This window comes from Mastomys coucha, unplaced genomic scaffold (assembly GCF_008632895.1).
Source record: "Mastomys coucha isolate ucsf_1 unplaced genomic scaffold, UCSF_Mcou_1 pScaffold11, whole genome shotgun sequence".
NCBI classification, from domain to species: domain Eukaryota; kingdom Metazoa; phylum Chordata; class Mammalia; order Rodentia; family Muridae; genus Mastomys; species Mastomys coucha.
The window spans coordinates 33,917,993-33,941,383 of NW_022196893.1; the positions used below are offsets into that span (position 1 = coordinate 33,917,993).

Here is a 23,391-nt window from a genome sequence, read left to right on the forward strand (position 1 = left end):
CCAGCCTGGTCTACAGAGTGAGTTCCAGGACAGTCAGGGCTACACAGAGAAACTCTGTCTTGAAAAACCAAAACAAAAGAAGCAGGGTTTTAAAGTTGCCCTAAAGGCTACTATTCTCTATGTAGCCCAGGCTGGCTTCTGTAGTAGCTGTGCCACTGTGGCTTGGCCACTTTACTCTGGTTTCTGGGTTGGGTCAATCTATCAGATAGAAGAATGCGCTCTATAATTCCTTTTCCCACTGTTGTCTGCTATGTCTTTATCAAAGTAGTTCTAATTAGCATTGTGTGTGGTGGGGGTTGGGGGTGGGGGAGTGATAATATAAATATTTTAGAGGGTGGGGCACAAGCTATAAAAGTTTGTTATAAGTTGATATTAGATCTTCCTAATTGGCAACCAAAGGCACTTACTGATATAACTGAAGCGGATTTTGTCCTGTACTTTTTCCCTATTGTGGTCTTCCCTTCCACCCACCCTTTTTTTTTGTTCCTTTTTTCCTCTGTTACAGTTTAGAAAACGCTAAACCCTCCTCCCAGGCAGCCTCCGTCACGATCCCTGATCACCTCAGCATCAACCTCTCTCAACCCTCCACCCCTTCTTCTTCTTCTTCCTCCTCCACCACCACCCCCTCGCTCGCCACAGCGGGGACTTCCGACGCACCCTCCAGCCTCCCCAACCCTCTTCCGACCGCCCCTTGTGTCTCCAGTCTGCTTGGCATGAAACCCATCCCTCTCCTGGCTCTAAATGTTGTGTCTGCTGCTAAGGGTACCGGGGCTTCAGCTACCACCACCACCACCTCTACTGTGCCCTGTGTAACTAACAAACTGAAAGGCGAGAAGCAGAGATTCTCTCCCTACTGAGTGCTTATCTTGGCATTTCCTCAAGTGTTGGTTTATTTTGTTTTTCTTTGTTAACACTGGTGAGAACCAAACTATTGTGAGCTTGTGATCATTTTCTTTTACTACTTTGGGGGATAACTGGGTGGGATGGGAGCAGGGGTAATACTTGTTTAGGTTTAGGTCTTCACAGCTCAGTGCCTGTTCAGAGTCTGACTTGTTGATTGAAATCTTTATCTAGAGCCACAGTTCTTACTCTCTAATTCTGTTACACTTTTTTGTAGCTTTATTCTGCCTTGCAATATAAACAATGTGTTAGGCTCTGTGTTGATGAATAAAAGCTTCTCCTTTAATCCTTTCTTTTTTTTTTTTTTTTTTTTTTTTTTTTTTACTTTAAATTATTTAATGGTTAAAGCTGTCAGCTGGCCTTCTTGGCTGAATCTGTGTTTCTAGTTATAATAAAGTTGCCACAGTAAGAACAGTAGCTCACTGTGTGATGTAACGGGTGAAGGGTGGGGATTTGTGCCTTGTGCCTTGTCAGATTGGATGGCTGTGTAGCCTACTTGGGTCTTTTTGTATCTTACATGAATTTTGTAATCCTTTGTCAATATTTCCAAGTAGAAGGGTCGTCAGTAGTTTAAATACTGATGATCCTTCATGATTGACCAGAAGCTTTTAAGTCAAGAACAGCTTTCCTTACTTTGCTAACCAGTAGGTAATGAGGTGTCTTTGTCTGAGCTCTTTTCTATGGGGAGTAGTCATTTCAAAAGCATATACAGGACTGACCGCTTTAGCCATAAGATGGGCAGTAGTCAGTGTCAGAGAGTTAAGTAGCTTTTGCCTATATTCCTTTAATGGATCATTAGATAGGCTTCTGAGATACTAAGAGAGGACTTATAGATCTGATTGTTGGTCATTCTTTTTTTAAAAAAAAAGATTTATTTATATATAAGTACACTGTAGCTGTTCAGATATTTGTGAGCCTTCATGTGGTTGTTGGGAATTGAATTTTAGGACCTCTGCTCACTCCAGCCCAAAGATTTATTATTATGCATAAGTACACTGTAGCTGTCTTCAGACGAACCAGAAAAGGGAGTCAGATCTTATTATGGGTGGTTGTGAGCCACCATGTGGTTGCTAGAATTTGAACTCTTGACCTTCAGAAGAGCAGTCGGTACTCTTAAACATTGAGCCATCTCACCAGCCTGATTGTTGGTCATTCTAAATATTGCTCAGTCAGGTTCGTTTACCTTCTATTTCCTACCTGTCTTTCTCACTAGCAACAGTATCAGGAGTGGGAGATAATATGCTTATATTTGAATGAATTCTGTAATGGGAAATAGAAAAGAGGGCCTAAGAGAATATAAACTTTATGAATGATTTGTTGGGACTAATTGTTGTGCTGTGCTTTTACACAGCACTGCACTTAGCTCATGATTCTCCTTTTTTCTGGCGTGGGGCTTGATCCCATAGTAGTTGGTACACCTTTGCCACTTTTAAGTGGCACCAAGATAAGCCACAGAGATGTTTTTCCACAAGGAAAAAAAAATGGTGTTCTAAGGGTTTTGAGGCTGAGGCTTAGGCAGTGGCAGAATATTTGCTGGGCCCTGTGTTTGTTTTCTAGAATTTAAAAACTAAAAGGAGAAGATGAGAAAGTCCTTTGATAACCCAAGGTACATATTGTGAGTTTTCTTTATTGGTAGGTAGACACTGAAGGTTTCTAGATTTTTTTCTGATGGTCTTTTCTAAACATCCCTTAGGGGGTACCATTGTTGAACAACATTAGAAAGACATAGTTGTTCATGCTTGTTATTATTAATCTTTCTGTTTCTGGTGTCATTGTGACTCATTTATTCTGGATTAGCTTTACACATTTGTTCACATATCCCAAGTCTGGGTCAAGATTTTCCCCCCCTAAGATTGTGTGTGTGTGTGTTCCTAGCTGTTCATGCACTGCCCCCCAAGCCCCACCCCACCCCACACCGGCCTGGGTCATGGATTTTAGAAGAGCAAACTGCTGGTTTGTGTGGGGATGTTAGCTGCCTCCTACGTTTTATAGTTCAACTCTTTCTATAATTAAAATTTACTAACCTGATAACCATCTCCATTGAGATTTGGTTTTTAACTTTGTTTGAAGGCCTCTTAGCCTTAACCCTACAAATATCCCCAAATAAAGAGTTACTGGGAAATAATCCAGATGTTTAAGGGGATTGATACCATAATTGTAAACAAATCTTTTGGTGTGAAAATTTTTAAGAGCTTGGTGCTCCTATATGAGTCTGATCTCAAAAGTGATTGCATTTCTGGTTGAGATTTCCTCTAACTCATCTAGTCCATCTTGCTCTTTAAATTCCTAATAAGGCTTTATAGTGAGTACTGGATGGTCACAATGCTACTGCCCTGTATGGTTGTTTTTTGAGATACTAGATTAAAACTAGCCACTTACATTGAAACTTTTTTTCTCACTGATCTCTTTTTGTTTGTTTGTTTGTTTGTTTGTGTCCCTCCCCCCCCACCCCCCCTTGGAACAGGCTTGTCTGTATAGCCCCAGCTATCCTGGAACTCTCTTTATAGACCTGGTCTGAACTCAGAAATCTGCCTGCCTCTGCCTCCCAAGTGCTGGAATTAAAGGCGTTTGCCACTACTGCCCAGCCCCACTGGTCTCTTATTATTCAGTTTGCTCAAATATACATGTACAGGGCCTTTGGAGGCCTAAAAATATTGGATCACATAGAATTGAAGTCACAGACATTTGTGAGCCACCTTGAGGGTTCTAGGAATAAAACCTAATTCCCTATAAGATCTACAAGTATCCTTAACTACCGATCAATCTCTTGAGTCCCTAAAGCTTATTTAACTTGTTGTTGGGTCATCCTATTTTTGAGGTAGGCAAGATTGTGCTATGTGCTTGTTTTGTTGTTGCTGTTCATGGCTCCATGTGTTAAGCCCAGGTGTGTTATGTACCATGGTGCACAAGTGGAGGTCGTTTTTTTTTGTTTTTTGTTTTTTTTTTTTCTCCCTCGAGACAGGGTTTCTCGGTGTAGCCTTGGCTGTCCTGGAACTCACTCTGTAGACCAGGCTGGCCTTGAACTCAGAAATCTACCTGCCTCTGCCTCCCAAGTGCTAGGATTAAAGGCGTGCACCACCACTACCCAGCTACTGCATTTTTTTTAAACTGGGTTTGTTAAAGTCAGTGACAAACCCTGTACCTACGTAGCCTGTGTAGGCCTGATGTAAGTTGTCTGCATGTGAACTGGTACGGGTTTGTGGAGTTCAAAAACTGGGTCATCTTTCAATTCAATTTTTTTAAAGACTTTTGACTGAGTTTGGGGCTCACTGGTTTGGCTAGACTATATGCCCTCCTCTCCATTTCCCCTGCATTGGTATTCCAGGTGTGCACCACCACTGCTGGCATTTTTACCTGGGGGCCAGGTCCTCATTGCTTTTGTAAGAACTAAAGATTCCCCTCCGTGCTGCACTTCACGTATGAGAGGCCCCACTCTGCATAGTTTGACATCTCACATGTGTATTTCATTTTTAGGCACATCTGGGTAGTAACATAGACAGGACAAATAATTTCTGACTTTAAAGAAAACACAGCTTTTAATTGGAGAATGACTTCTGGTTTCCGGGATATACCCCTTTCCCTATAGTATTTGTACATTTAGTGTACATGGTATTAAACCAAACATCACAAATAGATGTCAGTCAGATCTTTGTGAAGTTAACCAAGTTAAGCTTATGGTGTGGAACTGATATACCTCTAGTTGTCTTCAGAATGAGGCATTTTGCTGCTACGCAGTGATAGTGAAATGTACTGAATGCCTTTCTTTCAAAGCTTAATTGTATTCCAAGACCTCAAATGAGCTATTTGAAACACGTTAGAAAGGCACTGTAGCCAGGTATGTTTACAAGGAGAATTTGGCACAGTAATGCCACAGGATTTTGAAGACTGAGTTAAGGAAGGGAATTGAAGCCTTGATACTTGTTTTCCTGTTGGTATTTGTCCTGAAATTATAAACTTGAAAACAATGATTGAATTCTTCACTGTATATTTCCTATTCTTGCTTCTCCCTGTAAAACCTGTTGTTAGTAGTAGTTAAAATTATGTAATATCTTTAAATATTATGCTCTCAAAGTTCCATCACATTGGTAGGCAGTTCTAGTGTAAACACATGACAGGATCAACTCCTTGAAGCCTAATGTTCTCTAGAAATGCTTTCAGTTTCCAAAGAGTAAAAACTTGAAGAGACAGTATCACCAACTTAACATTAGTTACACTCTTCTCAGAAGAGCATAACATTATATAAACAGCCTTACACATAGTACTACTTAATCTAAGAAACCTTAAAATACCTTGGTGTAATGAATTACTGATTGTAGCTAGGTAAACTGACTTATTCTTGTTTCTGTTTTACAGGCTTTCCTCGGAGACAGGTGGCATGGGGAGCAGCTAGAACAGAGCAGATTCATCCATAATCCCTTTCTGCTGTTCACCACCACCCATGATCCATCTGTGTAGTTTCTGAACAGTCAGCGATTCCAGGTTTTAAATAGTTTGTAAATTTTCAGTTTCTACACACTTTATCATCCACTCATGATTTTTTTAAAGTGTTTTAATTCCTTTCTCTGTTCAGCAGTTACGCTGAGATATCCATATTTAGTTTTATAAGCTTCTCCCCCCTTTTTTGTTTTTTTTTTTTTTGGCTCATGAATTTTTGTTTGTCATGGAAATGTAAGAGTGGATTATTAATACATTTCAGTTTAGTTCTGTAATGTCAGGAATTTTTCAAAAAAAAAAAAATTAAAAGATGGACTGGAACTTTTTCTTTGTGAATAGAAACTGGATGCCACAGTGATTTATGTGGGTGTTATTCCTGTCTGATGTTATTTTTATACCTTCATAGAGCCCTAATTCAGTTTAAATAGAATTAATGGACTGTCTTCCTTTTTTACCACTCCAATTGTTTTTGTTAATTTGACCTCAATCCCCTCCCCCCTCTGAAAACTTGTTTATGAAGGTTGACAGTTACACTTACCCTAGAATTGTAGAGCAGCTGGTGCATCTATGGAGCTGGGACAGGAAGTTATTGATAGTAAGCTTGGGAATGACTGCCCCTTATTCTACCTTGCATAGTTTCATAATTTAAGTTCTAGTAATGTTTCATTTAGTTTTCTCCACAGGTGTTTTGAGACCTCCTTGTATTCTTGTCCTGAAATCATTTAGAAAAGTTTACCTGTATCATTTATGTTAACTTAGAAAGTAACTTGTCCAAATTCCTCATATAAAATCTTAAATCCAAGGCTTAAACCATGTATTACCACTCCACTCATTCACCAAGAAAACCCTCGACAGTTGGGCCTGCATGGAGTGGTTATATTTCAAAGTTGTTCACAGGGGTTACAATATGACAGTCCCCACCCCTACCAGGCACCAAGATAATAGTGGGGACTTAAACAGCACCCCAGTTCTTCAGCCTGAGCCATCACATGCTATTATTAGTCTTCTAACTTGCCTCTGGGCCCAAAGCCAGGGCTTGGGCAAAGAAACAGGAACAAAGAAATGAGTTACATTGCCACCTGAGAAACCTCAGAGGGAGGACCCAGCCTTAGTTTCCCTCCTCCCAAGTGCAAAATGTGTAAACAGTAAACTGAAAATAAAAGTGCAGTTTTAAGTGAATCCTCTTCCTGCCACCCAGTATTCAGGGATAGACAGTGTAGAGACAAGCCTGGCTTTCCTATTGCCTACTTGCTTGTTCAACATAAGGAATGGGGTGAAGCAAGAAGGGACCAGCTTCCTTTCCTTATAGCTCTTGGGTAGTACTTGGAGTCATTCATTTCCACAGCTGCCAGTGTCCCCAGAACTTACTGGGTAATTGGCCAGGGGCATCGTTCACTCTCAAGCCTGACATAAGGCTAAGAAAGCCCCATCTATCTGTTGATTATGTGGCGCATATATATTATTTATATAAATATTTCTCTATGTACAAGGAATAAGAGTGTCTTTCATGGAGGAAGGGAGGCTGGGGGCCGCAAGGCATCAATGCTGTTGGAGTTGTCCAGTTCAGTGCTGTCACAGTCTGAGTCCTCAGGATTGGGGCCCTGTGAAGAGTAGAAATGCAGTGAGGTGGGTGGGGAGCTCAGTATCTGTCAACATTACAGCATTCCTTCTTGGGCCCTTCAGTGGGGTGCTTTTACATTATCAGGAGTTTTTTTGTGTTTTGTTTTTTTAAATCTGTTTATAGGTCCAAGGCACTAGCTAGGCTAGACTCCTTTTAGGATACTTTGACTACAGTGTATAGCTGCCATACAAGTTTCTCTAATACTACTTACTTGGATATTTGATTTCATGGTTATAGAAAAAACTGGTGGCTTGAAGGCTAAAGGCCTTTGTAGGATAATCATCTTTAGCTTCTCAAATGACTGGGTTTCTGATCCCAGTTCACTTTTCAGTGTATGGTTGCAACTCAAACTTACCTGGCCATCTTGGTGTTGCATGGGCAAGGAGCTGGCTTCACGTTCAGGGACCACCTCTGAAGTAGGTAGGTCCAATGGAATTTCTGAGCCCTGTGAGCACATGTCATCAGATCGTTCATCTGGGCGCTCATCAGTGTTGGTACTGCCAACTTCTGGTGTGCCACTTGGAGAAGGCTCACTAGCTGTCCCTTCCTCCACATCTGATGGGTTCTCTGAGCTGAACGTAGATAGTGACTGACGCATGTTCGGGCCCTGTGGCCACCTAAATGTTGAGGCATGGTTACAGCTTGTGTGTGGTCCTTTAAAGTTCACAAAGCGAAAGATGCCTTACACCAACACTCACCTTTGACTTGGGGGTAGCTCTACTTCACTGTCAACCTCTCCTTCTTCCTCTTCAGATGAGATACCACGTTTCTACAGTAGAGATGGGTGTGGGTAGGTGTAAGTAAACCAGTCAAAAAATGGTAAGAAGTCACTAAGAACTGGGCAAGGGTACATAGTTGAGTGGGGTTGGACTTGGACGCCTAAGGAGAATAAGGATTTGTAAGGAAAGTAGGTGTGGGGCAGAATAGCCCCATACTTTACCTGACTTCGAGTCACAGCAGCCCTGTACAGCAGTGCAGCAGGGGTCAGGTGCTGGGACCCAGCCCGGTTTCCTCCCCGGCCTGCAGTCCCTTCCCTTCCAGTTCCCAGCAGCCCCACACCTTCTCCAGGACCTACTGGTGGAGGTGGTTCCCCTTTAGCTCCCCCAGGTGAATCTGGGCTGGTGGAACCAGGAGCTGATCCCTCACTTGGAGGAGTATCGCCCTGGGGTGGAGGTGGTGAGCCAGGATCCCGAGCTCCCCCTGTAGCCCCTCGGCCTCGGGCTCCCAGGGCTGCTGATAGCAGGTCTGGGGATGATGAAGACATCTTTCGGAGTAGAAGGTCATGGTGGAGTCCACGGAGAGCAGGGGGGCAAGCATCCCAAGCTGAAGGGCCCACTCCTAGGCCCACTGGGCTTCCTAGTCCTCCAGGCTCATGGGGTGGTAAAGCTGCACGAAGCCCAGGCAGGTCTCCACAGCTGCCCTTCGCACTGGCCTTTCGGTGACGGGTCTTGCCCCGACGACTCCTTCCAGGTGAAGGGGGGCCCTTAGGACACCCAGGAAGCCCCACCCCACTTAGGGCTGCATCTAGTTTAGGTAGCAAAGACTCTGTCTTGAGAATATCTGGCCTGGTAGGGGAGGGAAAATACAATGTTCAGATTAACAGTGGTAAGTCTTCCCCCACTACAGAGATCCTTGCCAGGATCCTTCCTGCAGTATGCAAGCCTTAGTCTTCAAGTTGAGTCCTACCTTTTGCTATGGGGCGACAGTTTCTGTGGCACATTCCTTTTCTTGATGAGTTTCTCCATAGTGTTTCCATGTAGAAGGCCCCGGGAAGGATGTGACTTCAGTAGACCAGGACACCTCCTTTCTAAAGCCTGCTCTCGCCTAAAAGAAACCCAGGCTCAGTTCCATCTCCTAAATTGGTTACCTTCATGAAAACTAGGGATGTACTACTTACTGTCTTGAGGGTTACTTACCTTAGCAATTCCCTCTCTTTGAGTTCTAGTTGCAACATGAGGGCATTCAGTTCCATGTACAGGTTGTTGGCTCTCTCCAACTTCCGTTCATAGTGCTCTCTGATGTCCAGGGCATGTCTGAAAGGGCAGATGATTTTCCCACGGTGAGCTGGGTTCGCTTGCTGCCGAAATGGACCCTGTTCTCTGTGACTCCATGATGAATGGTTCCTGCTGTTTAGATAAGATTCACTTTCCTAAATAGGCACATACCTGAGCTCCTCCCTTCTCCGCATCACCAGTTCCTCTTCTAGACGGTGCAGACAGGTCCCTTCTGACTTAATCTTTTCAAAGTGCAGTTTTACTTCTTCCCGCCACTCTGCCTAGGGATGGAGAGACACGGGGGAGGGGGTGAGGACTATGTCCCTGTCACCTCACAGACCTGTGCTCTTAGAAGGTCGCCTGAGCCACTGGAATTTACAAGCAAAAGGGAATGGGTATTTTTCTAAGGACTTATATATTCAGCCACATTTACTGGTCACATCAAAGGCTGCCATGGCTTCAAGGGTCAGAGGTCTGTTGTTTTTCCACCCAAAGCACACCTGGGACTTAAAGTAAGTCTCCTGGGGTGTAGAGAGCACATCAGCTGAGGCAATGTCCAGGTGTAGCAAGATCTGTCGGAATGATGGGCGATTTCGTGGCTTGCTGTTCCTAAAATGGAGTTGTGAAATATGAAGGTAAGATTAGAATGGAACCAGAGCATCTTTTCCTAGAGCATAGTCTGACTCCATTTGTTAATACTAAAATGCCACATTATAAGTAAGTACACTGTAGCTGTCTTCAGACATAGCAGAAGAGGGCATCAGATCTCATTACCGGTGGTTGTGAAGAGCAGTCGGTGTGCTCTTACCTGCTGAACAATCTCACCAGCACCCCCCATTTTGATTTTTTTGGGGTTTTCGAGACAGGGTTTCTCTGTGTAGCCCTGCTGTATTGGAACTCACTCTGTAGACTAAGCTGGCCCTGAACTCAGAAATCCACCTGCCTCTGCCTCCCAAATGCTGGGACTAAAGGTGTGCACCACAAGTGCCCGGCCCCCCTTTTTGATTTTTTTTTTTTTTTGAGACAGTGTTTCTCTGTGTAGCTTTGGCTGTCTTGGACATTTTGTAGACCAGGCTGGGATCTGCCTTAAGTGCTGGAATTAAAGGCATGTGCCACCAGTTCTTGGCTCTAATGTTTATACCCAAATCTTGTGATGTCTGGATGTGGTTACAGATAACTTTGACTCTTGTTTACATAGCAACTTCCAGGCCAGCCAGGGCCACACCTTTCCCCACAATTTTTAAATGATTCTATCAAAGGAAATACTGGGAATGTCAGTAACAGGTTCAGTCTTCCTCATTTGGGGACTAAGGTGAACTTGATGAGCCAGTCCTGCTCAGTGATGTCTTTCTCCTTTACAGCAACCTGGCATAATAAATACTGCTCATTGGATCAAATCAGATACATGTTCAAAGAAGACATGATGCACTCTTTGAATCTGATGTGTTTTGTGCAGGCCATTACAGCCTGTTTTCTGCTGTAAGTTAAGGTTAAGTTCCCTTGGTACACATTCTGGGTCCTGGACCTTGGAGAGATTAGAAAGCTTTGGCTTACTTTTGCTTAGGACATCTGAGCCTAGATGTCTTGAGTTCTAGGCCACCCTTACCAGCACTGTCGAAGTAGAATTTTAAAGCCATCTGGGCAGCTGGAGGGGACAGGCAGGTGGAGACTGTTGCTTCCCACACCCCAGATGATGGCCGAGGAGTCTACATCTTTGTAGGGAATCTCTCCAGTCAGTAGTTCCCACAGCACCACCCCAAAGGACCTGGGGACAGGAAAACATCATTTAGAAGGGTTCTTTCCATACCTCTATGACCTTTGTACCAGTCCTAAAAATTTCAGCCTGGTGCTTACCAGATGTCCACCTTCTCAGACACAGGTTCATTTCTGATCACTTCAGGAGCCATCCAGGCTACTGTCCCTGCAAAGGACATCTTGGTACTCTTGTCACTCAGTTCCTTGGAGGTGCCAAAATCTGAGATCTTCACCACATCGTCGTATGTGATTAGCATGCTGGTAAAGAGTATAGTCAGCCAGGATCCACATCCTCATTTATCTACTATTACTTTATGATAATATTTGACACACCTAAAGTTGGGAAGCTCACCACAGCCCTCCAGAGGACTGCCACTTGGAAGAAGGGATGGACTTAGGACAGAACCTAAAATATAGGGAGGTGGCCAGTCTGCTCCGGGTAGGTCACCTACATGCACATCAGCGTGCATGCTTACTCACTTGGGCGACTTCAGATCTCTGTGGATGATCTTGTGCAGGTGCAGGTAATTCATGCCACCAGCGATGCCCATGGACCAGTCAACCAGCAAGGAGGGGGTCACAGGGCGGCCGGCCCTGAGCACCTCATATAGCTGTCCTTGGGCGCAGAACTCCATAAGGATACAGTAGCAGGGGGCCTGTGTGCAAACACCCCTGAGGGCCAGACGGGTAAAGCTTAATACCTGCCTTGTGTACCTGGGACCTATATTTCTACCCATGCCATTTCTGGGTCTCCTTTGAGAAAGGGGAGGTGAGAAAGGTCCCAGGGGAGGGGAGTCGTACGTGTTGTGGTAGCCCCAGCCCTGGCCCTGGACCTCACTTGAAAGTGATGATGTTGGGGTGCTTCAGCTTGCGAAGATGCTTGATGTCTGTCTCCTTGAGATCTCGAACCTTCTTCACAGCTACCTCCTCTCCATGGAAGCGTCCCAGGAAGACAGCACCCTGAGCCCCTGAGCCTACCCACTGCAAGTCCAGGATTTCCTCAAAGGGGACTTCCCAAAGGTCTGTAGGTAGGAGGCACAGTGCCACAGGCTCAGAAAGATCTGCACTGAACTTGAGACAAGGATTGGTTGACTATATCAATGATGAGAAAACAAAGTAAGCTGAAAAAGACTAGTGAAGGAAATACTTGGGTGGTCTTGGAAAAAGCCGGGTGTGGCTCATTTGTAGAGCACTTGGCTAGGATGTGTAAAACCTAAGTTCCTGGGTTCAGTTTCCCAGCACAGTGTGATAAAATACTGAAGAGCTGAGGATTCAGCTGTGCAGTAAAATACTTATCTAATATGTAGTGTTTGTTTAATCCCAGCACCAGAAACAAAAGTAAAGGAAAATAAAACTGATTATGATTAGGTGGTTGGCAAGTTTGGTAGGACTGTTGAGGGAAATAGAAGGTGTTCCTACAGGGATCTGGCCTACCTTCCTGCTGTTGCTTGTGTTCTGTGGAATAGGCTTTGCCAATCATTGTCCAGACGGGGCGCAGGCAGCCAAAAAGACCTTCAAGGAAGCCACTGCCACTCTGGCACTGCAGACGCACCTCATCAGCTCGAACTCTTGATGCTCGACTCTCAGGTGACCCAGTGGCTCCCCCTGGCCCACCTGTATCCTGCTCATGTAGTTGCAGGACACTATTGGCAAAAGGCTCTGGGGGAGGCTCTCCACCTGGGGAGGGGCTGGGCCCTCCTCCACCCTGCCCACCAAGAGGCACAACATCTCGAAGCACACATTGGGTAGGTGTCAGGTCCTTCTCAGGGGTGCAGTCTGAAGTGTCTGGATCCAGCTTTCGCATGGAAGCCTCACTTAGAGTAGACACAAAGCCCCCAAAGGAAGGGGAGGGTGTTCGGGTTTCATGGAGGCAGGCCATGGCCTCTGGAGCCAGGTGTGCTGAGCAGCGGGCCCTGTAAGGAATTAAGGAGGGAAGGGCCATCAGCCAGTTACTTCAAGAGCTCACAGTACCTAGCTGCAATTGGCCTGAGTGTCACTTTCCGTACGCTATGGGAAACTTAGTATGGATGAGCTTCCTCTTGGCATCTATAGTGATCAACGATACTCTTTATACAAGTAATATACTTGAGTATCATCAAAGGGAAGCAAAAACCTACTGAGGTACTGGTTAAAGAAAAGCTCAGTGGCCGGGCGGTGGTGGCACACACATTTAATCCCAGCCCTTGGGAGGCAGAGGCAGGTGGATTTCTGAGTTCGAGGCCAGCCTGGTCTACAGAGTGAGTTCCAGGACAGCCAGGGCTGCACAGAGAAACCCTGTCTCAAAAAAACAAAACAAAACAAAACAAAAAGCTCTGGTTAAAAGAATTTGCTGTGCAAGCCTAGTAAATTCCTCAGTGGAAGGAAAACCAACCCCCAAAAGTTTTGTCCTGGCCTCTCACTATAACACACTCACACCCCATTTTTTTTTGTTTGTTTTTAAGTATCAAACTCAAGTACAAAGGCTAGAGTAGTGGAATATAAAGCATTCAGCATATGCAAAGCACTGGACTAACCCACAGCTGCAAAAGAAATGATGATGGTGGTGTAATCATAGTTTCATCATGCAACATTTAACTTATGTACTTGAATCCCTAGGTTTCATGCCCAGCATGGCAAAATCAAAAACAAAGCAAGGGCTCAGCATTGAGTACTTAGTGGTCTGGCAGAGGACCTACCTGGCTTTGGGTCTTAGAACCTACTCCATGACTAAAAACCATCTGAAATTCCAGTTCTAGGTGATCCAATACTCTCTTCTAGCTTTCCCAGTCGCTGTACATACATGATGCATTCACATACATGCAGGTTAAAACACCAATACACATAAATCTAAAAATTTTTTAGTAATAATAAAAATAGGCCTCATGTGGTGGCACACATACTTGGGAGGCAGGGTTCAAAGCCAGCATTGTTTGTATAGTGAGACCTTGTCTCAAAAAAAAAAAAAAGGCAACTGAAATAATTCCTCTTTGCTGTGCAGTTGTCATTAACTCCTGCAGCACCCATTCTTGTCAGCTGAGGTTGACTATAAAAGACACAGATGTTTGAATCAGACCCCTCCCCACACACAAAATATACACACATATATAGAGATCTCGTCTTGGAACTCTGTAGAATAGCTTGGCCTTGAACTTAACAGAGATCTGCCAGCCTCCTTTGTGCTAAGATTAAAGGTATGCACCACTAAGTTCAGCCTAGGGGTCAAACACTTTACCTTGTGTCTAAATCTTGGGCACACAGTAGCAATACACCTAGACTTCCCTCACATTGGAAGATCTAGGTACTGACAGGCTTTCCCCTCAGGCCCCCAGATAATGTTCCTGGGCTTTGCAAGTCAACAGTCACTGAGGCCTTTCCAGGAACACCTGGTATCTGGGCCCATCTCTCCTCTGTTTATAGGTACCCACTTAGGCCTCTCCAGTTGGATGTGATCTTATATCTAGATCCATAACCACAGAGCTGTACTATCCCCTCAGCACAACTGGAAAAAGAAAGGGGCTGAGGGCAGAATTATCCAATGGGGTTGTGTGACGCTCTAGCCTTCAGCATCATTCTCCTGAGTCCACCCCATCCTTCATCACCTGCTTTCTGGAGGTCAAAAGAGGGTTCCTCTGTTTTTTCTTCCCTGACATCCTACCCCCAGCTCCCCAAACCAAGATTCAGCTTCCCATGCAATAGAAATATGTCCTAGTTCATAGCTGTGTGCTACTTAAATAGCACTAATTAAAAATCACAAGTCTAAGAACTAGGATGTGACTCAGTTGGTAAAGTGCTTGCTAAGCATGCACAGAGCCCTTGCACCAAATAAACCTGCTGTGGTGGTGCATGCCTGTAATACTGGGGAGGTAGAGGCAATCGGTTCAAGGTCATTTTCAGGTGCATAGCAAATTTGAAGTTGGCCTGAATAAAGGAGACCCTGTGTGAAATAAAAAATGGGGGGGGGCTGGTGAGATGGCTCAGAGGGGAAGAGCACCGACTGCTCTTCGGAAGGTCCTGAGTTCAAATCCCAGCAACCACATGGTGGCTCACAACCACCCATAATGAGATCTGACACCCTCTCCTGGTGCATCTGAAGACAGCTACAATGTACTTACATATAATAAATAAATAAATCTTAAAAAAAAAAAAATGGGTTGAGGATGTGGCTCAGGTACAGCTCTTACCTAGAATGCAAAAGGCCCTGGACTGCATAAACCAGAGCATGGCACACAAGCTCATCACCTCAGCACTTGGGAAGTGGAGACAGGAAGATATAACATTCAAGGTCATTGGCTAAGTAGTGAATCTGAGGCCAGCCAGAGCTACAAAAGACTCTATCTCCAGAAAATAATAAAATCCACAAATTCAGCTGGGCCTTGTGGTATGTACTATATGTCCCTGTACATGAAAGAAAGAAGCAAGACCATCCTGAATCTGAAGCCAGCATGGGCTACATAAAATTGTACCTTATGTAGAAAAAAAGAGAGGCAAACAAAAAATACAACACAAATAGGCCCAGGTCATGGATCTAGTCCCTAGCTGGCACTACAAATAACAACAGCAAAAATTCTAAGTTTTACATTTGATTCAAGTAAAGTATAGTTAAGTGTCAATTTCTTCAGTCATACAAAGAGCTGAACTAGGTAGCACTAGCACTCAGGCACAACAAACTCTCCCAATTTTTCAGCTTATTTCTGAACCTGACATCAAGAGGCATACTGTCCTTCTAGTGCCATGTTTAGTTGGGTATCAGAGGATGAGATGTAAGATTCCCTGACAACAATCGAACAGCTTCTGAGGCAAGTTCTTCAGCCCCTGCAGTACTCTCCTGGGAATGAACCACAGTGCGAGGGGGGTGCCATAGAGGGGTATGCTCAGAGCATGATGAAAAGGAAGTTGGGGAAACTGAGGGTCTCAGCTTGCCTTAACGTCATCTGCAGCCTTTTTCTTGAAGACACTAGGTATGGGACTAGTTTGGGATCTGCATAGTCTACCAGTACCTCACTTGATTCTGTGACTAGCACATTTGAAAATCCTGCTTACTTGGCTGGGTTCAGTGTCTAAGCGTACTAGTTGCTCTTGCAGAGAATCTGGGTTTGAATGTCATATCCACATGGTAGCTCACAACTATATGTAACCCTAGTTCCAGAGAATCCAACAGGCACACACTTGGTGCACATACATGCATAAAGGTAAAATACACAATATACAGTAATTTAAAAAAATTAAAATAAATTACACATTGTCATCCTGTTTTCTCTAGTCCTGATAACTGCTTCATTAGCTCTCACCACCTGGCCTAGGACAAATGCCTTTTAAGTTCTTTCTTAATTTTTCATCCAGCTTCTGAAAGATCTAAAACACAAACTCATCAGCCCCGTTTACTTTAGATACCTGAGTGGCTTACTTATGTTGATATCTAGGCCACCCTGGACACAAAGCTATACCAGGGTTCTGAATTATGTTGTCCAAAGGCAATGTGAACTTTTCAAGAAATTATGTATGTTAGCATTTAGTATAAATGTATTACTGAAATTAATCCCCAATACAATATACCATTCTAAGTGGGAAGGCTGGGGATATAGCTGAGCTGGTAGGGTGCTTGCATAGCATAGAAGAGGCCTTGAGTTCAATCTCCCACAGCACACACACTGGGCATAACAGCACATACCAGCAGTCCCAGCACTCAGGGACGGAGGTGAGAGGATCAGAAGTTCATGGTCATCTCTGGCTTCTTAGTGAGTTTCAAGCCAGCCTAGGCTACAGAGTGAAACTTTGTCTTAAAAACAAACAGATAGACAGACCCATAGACTCTAGGGATATGGTGATTATCAGCATAAGACCTTCGAGATATTGGATATGTGAACATGCAGCCCTGAGGGGTGGAACGCTCACAGCACATCACTTCCCTCCCTCTGATCCTCTATTATTGAGACTATGCATGCAGCTAATGGTTGCTGGGAGAGGTAAAGACATTTTCTTTGATGGTATAGCCACTGGTAAGGTGCTCGTGTTACTGTAAATTAACCCTCATTCATGATCCTATTAGCAAACCTAGTTAAACTCTGTGGGTCACAAAAAACCGGATGTGACAACAGAAGGGAGCAATAAGGGTGTGGGAACGATGGAACCAGAGTTATGGGGAATACGAGTGATCAAGTACATTACACACACATATTAAAATGTAATAATGAAACCCATTATTATGTGTAATTAAGGGGATGAAGAGATGGGTGAGGATCAAGAGTGCTTACTGTTTTTGCAGATGACTGGGGTTCCATTCCCAGCATCCACATGGTGCTCACAACCCCTATAACTCCAGTTCCAGGGGATCCAAGGCTCTGAAAGTGCGAGGTGCCTTTAGCTCAACACATGCTCAACACACACACACACACACACAGAGGCATTAAAAAACTAAAACTTAGCCAGGCGGTGGTGGTGCACGCCTTTAATCCCACCACTTAGGAGGCAGAGGCAGGCGCATTTCAGCCTGGTCTACAGAGTGAGCTCCAGGACAGCCAGGGCAATACAGAAAAACCCTGTCTCGAAAAACCAACCAACCAAAACAAAACCCTAAAAATTATACAAACACAGTTGGTATTATTAGCCCCACTGATGCCACAGCCAACAAGGTTACCCTTCTTGCCTTCCAAGTCTCACTTCAACCTGGAAGTCTGTGGAGTCCCAACCCTGTCTAGTTAATTCCCTTCTGAGTGAGCAAAGCTGAGCTTCCCGCTCCATGGCTCCCGCTCAGCTTCCAACCAGAGTTGGGGCACTGCTCTACCCACCCAGGGCCGCACATGCTCCGTGTATCTCTGTTCCCTGCACCTTCAGAACAGCCTAGCAAAGAAGGCATTATTGGTCCTCCTACGGTCTAAAGAAAACCAAAGTCCAGAAATCAGGAACCACAGCCTCTGAATTGCTGTCATAGCCTACAAAATGTGCGGCTTGGAGAGCCAAGGTGTCTACTGTAAAGTCAATTAATTACAAGCACAGAGCAACCTGCAAACGCACCGGAGAATTTCCAGCAAACGACCCCAAGGCTTCCGCCTCCCTCACCAAGGCCCTGAGGCTGGGGCTCTCGCAAGCTCTCGGCCCACCTGCTGGACCGCCTGGCCACCAGTGAATGCACTCGCACCGCGGCAAGCGGAGTGGAAGGGGTTACTGCCAAGGCGCCCCATCCCCTGTCGACCTCCTTCCCGTCCGTCACGTGGTGCGGGGCTGGGGGCGCGGCTGTGGGAGGGGTCCAAGAGGGGAGAAGAGAGCACAGCCAGCTGGGGGAAGGGCTGGGCGCTGCGGCGTAACCATGACTACTGGGCCCGTGAAGTCACCAGGACAAGATTAGCCCAGGGTCACGTGAACGCGAGGCAGGGGCGGGGCCGCGTAGGAGCCCGCCCCTGACCTGGGCAGGCTGGCGAGGGTAGGCTCTCCTTGCTCCACGCATGCAGGTGCGGGCCTGAAGTCATCCCCACCTGTGCCCTCGGAAGCCCACCTTCCTCTGACCTCAGTTACTTGGGCTAGGCACCTGATGGAGAAAAAGTGGCTGGGATTGGAGGGAAAACTCGTAGGGTTGCTTTGGGGTACAGTACCACACATAAGTTAAGAAAAGGGGATAGGACGACAAGAAAGGAACAGTCAAAGGAACTAGGTGAGAGACTGGCCAAAAGCTTCAAACCTGGAGGATGGCCTGAAAAGCCGGCTTGAAAAACAGAGAACTCTGGGAAGATGGAGATGAAAAAACACAGACTGCCTCTCCCTTCTCTAGTCTGTTTCCTATCTAGAAGCTGAGTTTGGGGTACCACACCACCAGGCCTTTTAAAGTGGTTTGTCCCCGCCCCACTAACCCCCCCCCCCCATCATCTGGGCTTAGTTTAGTCATAGAGAAGATGACATCCTCAGAATCAGTTTGCAGCTCTGCCTGCCTCAGATCACACAGGCATCCCCAGAGGGCCCTGTGGTATCCAGGGCCAGCAACTGGGGAGAGTAGAGAAGCCATTTCACCTGCTTGTCTTTTAGGGCAGTGGCAATGGCTGAAGAAGCTGAGAGGTGAGACCCAGGTAGGGTCAGCCATGCTCAGGGTACCCTACCACCCCTCAGGCTGATGACAGATCTTCCAGATTGACTTGAAAGAAGACAGGGAGGGTTGAGGGTCCCCAGGGAGCCATGGTAAACTGGAGATTCCTGTTTCCCAGCAAATGTCCCCCTTTCTGCTTCCTTTATTCCTGACCCACCAGCTGTGTCTCATTGACCCCAGCTGGGTCTTGGCGCCCGGGCTTTGGGGGTGGCAGACTAGAAGCCCCAGGCCCAGACATTCGGTCACCCTGGGAGAGAACCTGTCTCCCTGGCCATCAATTATGCAGTGCCTGGGGGGCATAGAGGAGGAATTTGTCTGTCACTCTGAACCACAAGGATTAAATGTGGCCTGCATCTGTGTCAGACTGCAAGGGAACAGAGTGGTCCCTGCCTTTATCTACCAAGGGAGAGGCTTTAAAGACAGCCAGTTTTCCTACTTTACAGATGGTTCATTCAGGGTCCCACGAGAAGGCTACAGACTTAGGACCCGTATGTAAGTCGGCCTCACCTCTTCATTCCTCCTTGGCTTTCCTGCCAGAGGAGGCAGCGAGGCTGTAGTAGGTGAACTCTATGAATTCTCTCTAGCTCTCCTGCTTTAACAGCAGAATCCAATGGCTTGTGTGATGGCCAGTCCTGGAGGCTTTGCTCAGAGGTGTGGCTATCACCAATGCCTTGACTTCTTACACTGAACTATCCCTGCCTCCTTGCACATCATTTTCCTGCAGGTTGGGAGAGGTTGCAGAGGGAAAAGGGGCCATGGCTTGGGATTCCTGGTTCTCTACCTCTGAGAGACCCTGAAGGATAGATGTTTCTGATGGATGTAGCTGTGCCTTCTGCCTGCCTGCAGATTTACTTTCCCTTCTGACAGGATCCATTGTCCTTACCCCAGAGCTCTCCCCACATGGAAAGAATGCCCACTCTTTTAGGCCTTATCTTTGAATAGGGAGTTCCCCAGGTTCTCCCCAGTCAGGCCCGAGGTTCCCTATTATCACAATTCTACCAGTAAGGCGAACAGGGAGAAGAGTTGATGCAGCAGCCCTACCTTAAGTCAAGTCTCTGTGAGACTCCTACCAGGCCTTAAGGGCAGAGGGCGGGTAGGAAAAGGAGACAGGGTACAGTGAGCTGTTCCTGCCACTTTCCTAGATCTGTTGTCTTCCCAACTAGCTAGACACCACCTCTTTGTGGATTGAAGGGAGACCAGCTCTCCTGTTCAATCATAAAAAAGGGAGACTTGGTCTCTGACCTTTTGCTACCTTGGGGCCAATGATAACTTCAGGTTTCAGTGGTCACGTGACAACAGACATGCTGGAGATTCTATATTTGCTATCTTGCTTCTGCAAACTGCAGGGAAGTCCTGGAGCCCTGCACCTCATTCTTATCCCCTAGCTGGTTCCCTCTGGTTAATGAAGCAATAATGTCAGCCCTTTTGATGGCATGGCTGAGATTAGCTCTCATCCTTGCTCAGATCATAAAAGCAGAGAGCAGGACCAGTATGTCAAGGGTCACAATGTCTCTCCGACAGTAAGTCAAGCATGAAAGAAGCTGGATATACAGAACCAGGACCAAATTTGCATTTAAAACTATTTGAGCCCAGTGGTGATGGCTCACACCTTTAATCCCAGCACTTGGGGAGCAGAGACAGGGGGATTTCTGAGTTCGAGGCCAGCCTGGTCTACAGAGTGAGTTCCAGGACAGCCAGGGCTACACAGAGAAACCCTGTCTCAAAAACCAAAACAAGGGCTAGAGAGATGGCTCAGTGGTTAAGAGCACTGACTGCTTTTCCAGAGGTCCTGAGTTCAATTTCCAGCAACCACATGGTGGCTCACAAGTCCTCTTCTGGTGTGTCCGAAGACAGTGCACTCACATAAATAAAATAAATCTTTAAAAAACAAAGTAACAGGGAAAGGGGTTGGAGAGAGATGGCTCAGTGGTTAAAAGCACTGGCTGCTTTTTCAAAGGTAACTGGGTTCAATTCCCAGCACCCATATGGCAATTCATGACTAATTTCAGTTCCAGAAGATCTGACACCCTCACACAAACATATATTAAGGCACTGGGTGGTGGTAATGCACTCCTTTAATCCCAGCACTTGGGAGGCAGAGGCAGGTGGATTTCTGAGTTTGAGGCCAGCCTGGTCTACAGAGTGAGTTCCAGGATAGCCAGAGCTACACAGAGAAACCCTGTCTTGAAAAACCAAATTAAAATAAAATATTAAGGCAGAACACCAATGTCCGTAAATTTGAAAAAAAAATAAAAGTTAATAGGTGAAATTATGGATATTTCAACTCTTGTTTAAATAAGACGACGTCTCAAACAGCACAACCCAGACTTGATCTCCTTCTATCTCTTCTCCCAAATGCTGGGATTACAGGTGTGTACCGCAAGTAGGCTAGGTTACCAACTCTCTTCTTTTGGCTTGTCTATATTATTTCAGTAATAATGTTGAGTTTCCTTTAGTACAAGATATGATGGTTTTGTTTTCTTACTTCAAACAAACAAACAAAAAAAGCAGTAATAGCCCCTAGTCTAGGCATGGGGGAGCCACAGGCCTCAGGATCAGCAGAGGCTGCTCATGATTAGCTGGGTGACCCATAGTATATGAGGTCTGTTAACAAAGCTGTTCTGCATCTAAATTTGGACAGTGGTACCTATGTCATTCATATGTGAGGTTGTGGGACAGGCCTGGTTGCAAGTCCCGGCTCTAGTCACATGATGACTTCTTTCCTTGTGTGTGTATCTGTGTGAGAGAGAGGGGGGTAGGGGGCTCTCATTATGTATCCCTAGCTAGGTTGGAACTTGATGTGTGGACCAGGCTAGTCTTAAACTTAAGAGATCTGCATCCTGGGGCCCTAGATTAAAGGTGTTTTCTGTCATTCTGTGCCAGGCCTCAAAGTCCTGATCCTCCTTGAATTTTTGACTTTTTAGTCCATTGATTACTGAAACATGCCACCAAGACTATCTAATGGGTCTTGAATAACTAAGTCATTTCAGTTTCCTCATCCCTAAAGTGACGTCAGTGTAACCTTGATGATGTTATAGGCATCCCTGAAGTAACCAAAACAAGTTCTCAGTCTGGAACCTGGCACACAGGATGCAGTGTATAGACAGCAGCCATGATGTTTCACACAAAGTACATAGAAAAAAATATTTTTCTTTTCTTCTTTTTGAAACAAGGTCTTATGTCACCCAGACCAGCCTTGAACTTGCAATGTGGTCAAATATGACCATGAGCTCTTGCCTCTACTTTCCCAGTGTAGGAGGAAGCGAAGCACCACAGCAGACTTTATGCAGTGCTAGGGATCAAACCCAGGCCCTTGTCCATTGCTTCTTGCATGCATGTTTGTCAGGAGCTTTAACAACTGAATCATAGCCAGACCCTGATACAAAGTTGTCTTTTCCTTTTAGTTTGTTGAGACAGACTTAAGGTAGTCTTGACTACTTTGAAACTTGTGTAGACAGACTGGCCTTGAACTCACAGAGATCCACTTGTCTCCACCTGACTCCACTGTGCTGAGGCTTATAACAGCCATCATGCTCTGCGTTTCCTTTGTTAACTGAGTAATACTGAGGAAGAAAGGGAGGTAGAGAACTGAGAAAAAGAAAAAGGGAAATAAAGAAAAATGCGACCTGCCAGGACTGCTAGCACAGGCCTCAAAGGCTCAGCTATTTAAGAGGCTGAAACAGGAGAATTTAAAGTTCAAGCCCTGAGAGGCAACTTAGAGGCTCTGTGTCTCAAAATAAAAATTTTGAAAACAAACAAACAAAAAAAGCCAATGGTGTAGTTTGGTGGTAGAAAGCTTGCCCAGGATGTAGGCCCTGGGGTCAATCCTGATACCATGAATAAATAGATAAAACTGAAGAACAGGGTTCTTCCCTGGAGCTCCCTACTCCCTAGAACAGCATGGCCCCTCTCCTGGGTCACACATGACTAGGTTTTCTGTGGGTAAGAGGACAAACTCTCCTGAAGCCACCATGTCCTCTGCTGGCATCCTTTCAATGAACTCTAGAAAAGCTTCCACCTCTCATTTTCTTATTCCCTAGGCATAGGCAGCAAAGGCAGAAGTAGGTGCTGGAATTTTGTGTCCTCTATTACTTTATTATTACCCCCCACCCCCCAGGGCCTCGGAGCAGTAACTGCTTTTTATAGGATTTTGCTCTTGTGAAGAAGTCTAGGAAGCCCGAGTCACACCTTCCATCTTCGACCTCAGTCCACTAACAGTCTAGGACCTTGGGGTCTTCGCGGAATTCAACAGTTGGTTGGGGCCAGCTTGAGGCTCAGATACCTTTCCTCCTTAAACATGAGACAAAAGGTGGCAGCGCTCTGGAACTTGTAAACATCCAGGGTCTGGACAGCAAGGCCCAGCGCGAACTTGGGCTCTTTCCTTCCCAAATTCTTGCTACTGGTGTAAGCTTGGGAAGACCCTCTGCCTGAAAACCACGGAGCAGCCCGGAGAACGGGAAGAAGAGAGTTTTGAGTGAGGCTCCATGCGCCTGGGGTGTGTGAGACCTCATGTGCATGCTCTTTTGGTTGAAGGCCAAAGAGGCAGCAGACAGAGAGCTGCAAGGCTCCTCCCTGCTTTCCTACTACTGTTTATGGAGCCCACCCCCTCTTCTCTTTCCACCCTCAGCCAAAGCCTT

The 23,391-nt window shown here is 45.6% G+C and overlaps 2 protein-coding genes across 26 annotated transcripts in view; one reads left to right on the forward strand and one right to left on the reverse strand.

Annotated features, from left to right (window-relative positions):
- The window catches only part of Pcbp2 (poly(rC) binding protein 2), a 27,832-nt gene extending 21,012 nt beyond the window's left edge, over window positions 1-6,820 (forward strand). For 8 of the 18 annotated variants that reach the window (XM_031356968.1, XM_031356947.1, XM_031356955.1 and 5 more), the window contains one exon: window positions 506-974. In XM_031356968.1, coding sequence (XP_031212828.1) covers window positions 506-857 — 352 coding nt within the window. In that variant the 3' untranslated portion in view covers window positions 858-974. Of the gene's footprint in view, window positions 1-505; window positions 975-5,253 lie in introns of those variants that run through there. The other 10 variants (XM_031357042.1, XM_031356983.1, XM_031357004.1 and 7 more) reach the window with 4 other exon arrangements.
- Map3k12 (mitogen-activated protein kinase kinase kinase 12) overlaps window positions 4,417-23,391 on the reverse strand; it is a 21,616-nt gene continuing 2,641 nt past the window's right edge. For 2 of the 8 annotated variants that reach the window (XM_031356864.1, XM_031356872.1), the window contains exons 2-14: window positions 12,139-12,617; window positions 11,543-11,726; window positions 11,185-11,376; window positions 10,804-10,962; window positions 10,556-10,714; window positions 9,450-9,558; window positions 9,121-9,230; window positions 8,872-8,988; window positions 8,642-8,779; window positions 7,896-8,520; window positions 7,654-7,724; window positions 7,311-7,572; window positions 4,417-6,935 (exon numbers count right to left, since the gene is read on the reverse strand). In XM_031356864.1, the coding sequence (XP_031212724.1) occupies window positions 6,840-6,935; window positions 7,311-7,572; window positions 7,654-7,724; window positions 7,896-8,520; window positions 8,642-8,779; window positions 8,872-8,988; window positions 9,121-9,230; window positions 9,450-9,558; window positions 10,556-10,714; window positions 10,804-10,962; window positions 11,185-11,376; window positions 11,543-11,726; window positions 12,139-12,617 (2,701 nt within the window). In that variant the 3' untranslated portion in view covers window positions 4,417-6,839. The other 6 variants (XM_031356876.1, XM_031356883.1, XM_031356905.1 and 3 more) reach the window with 5 other exon arrangements.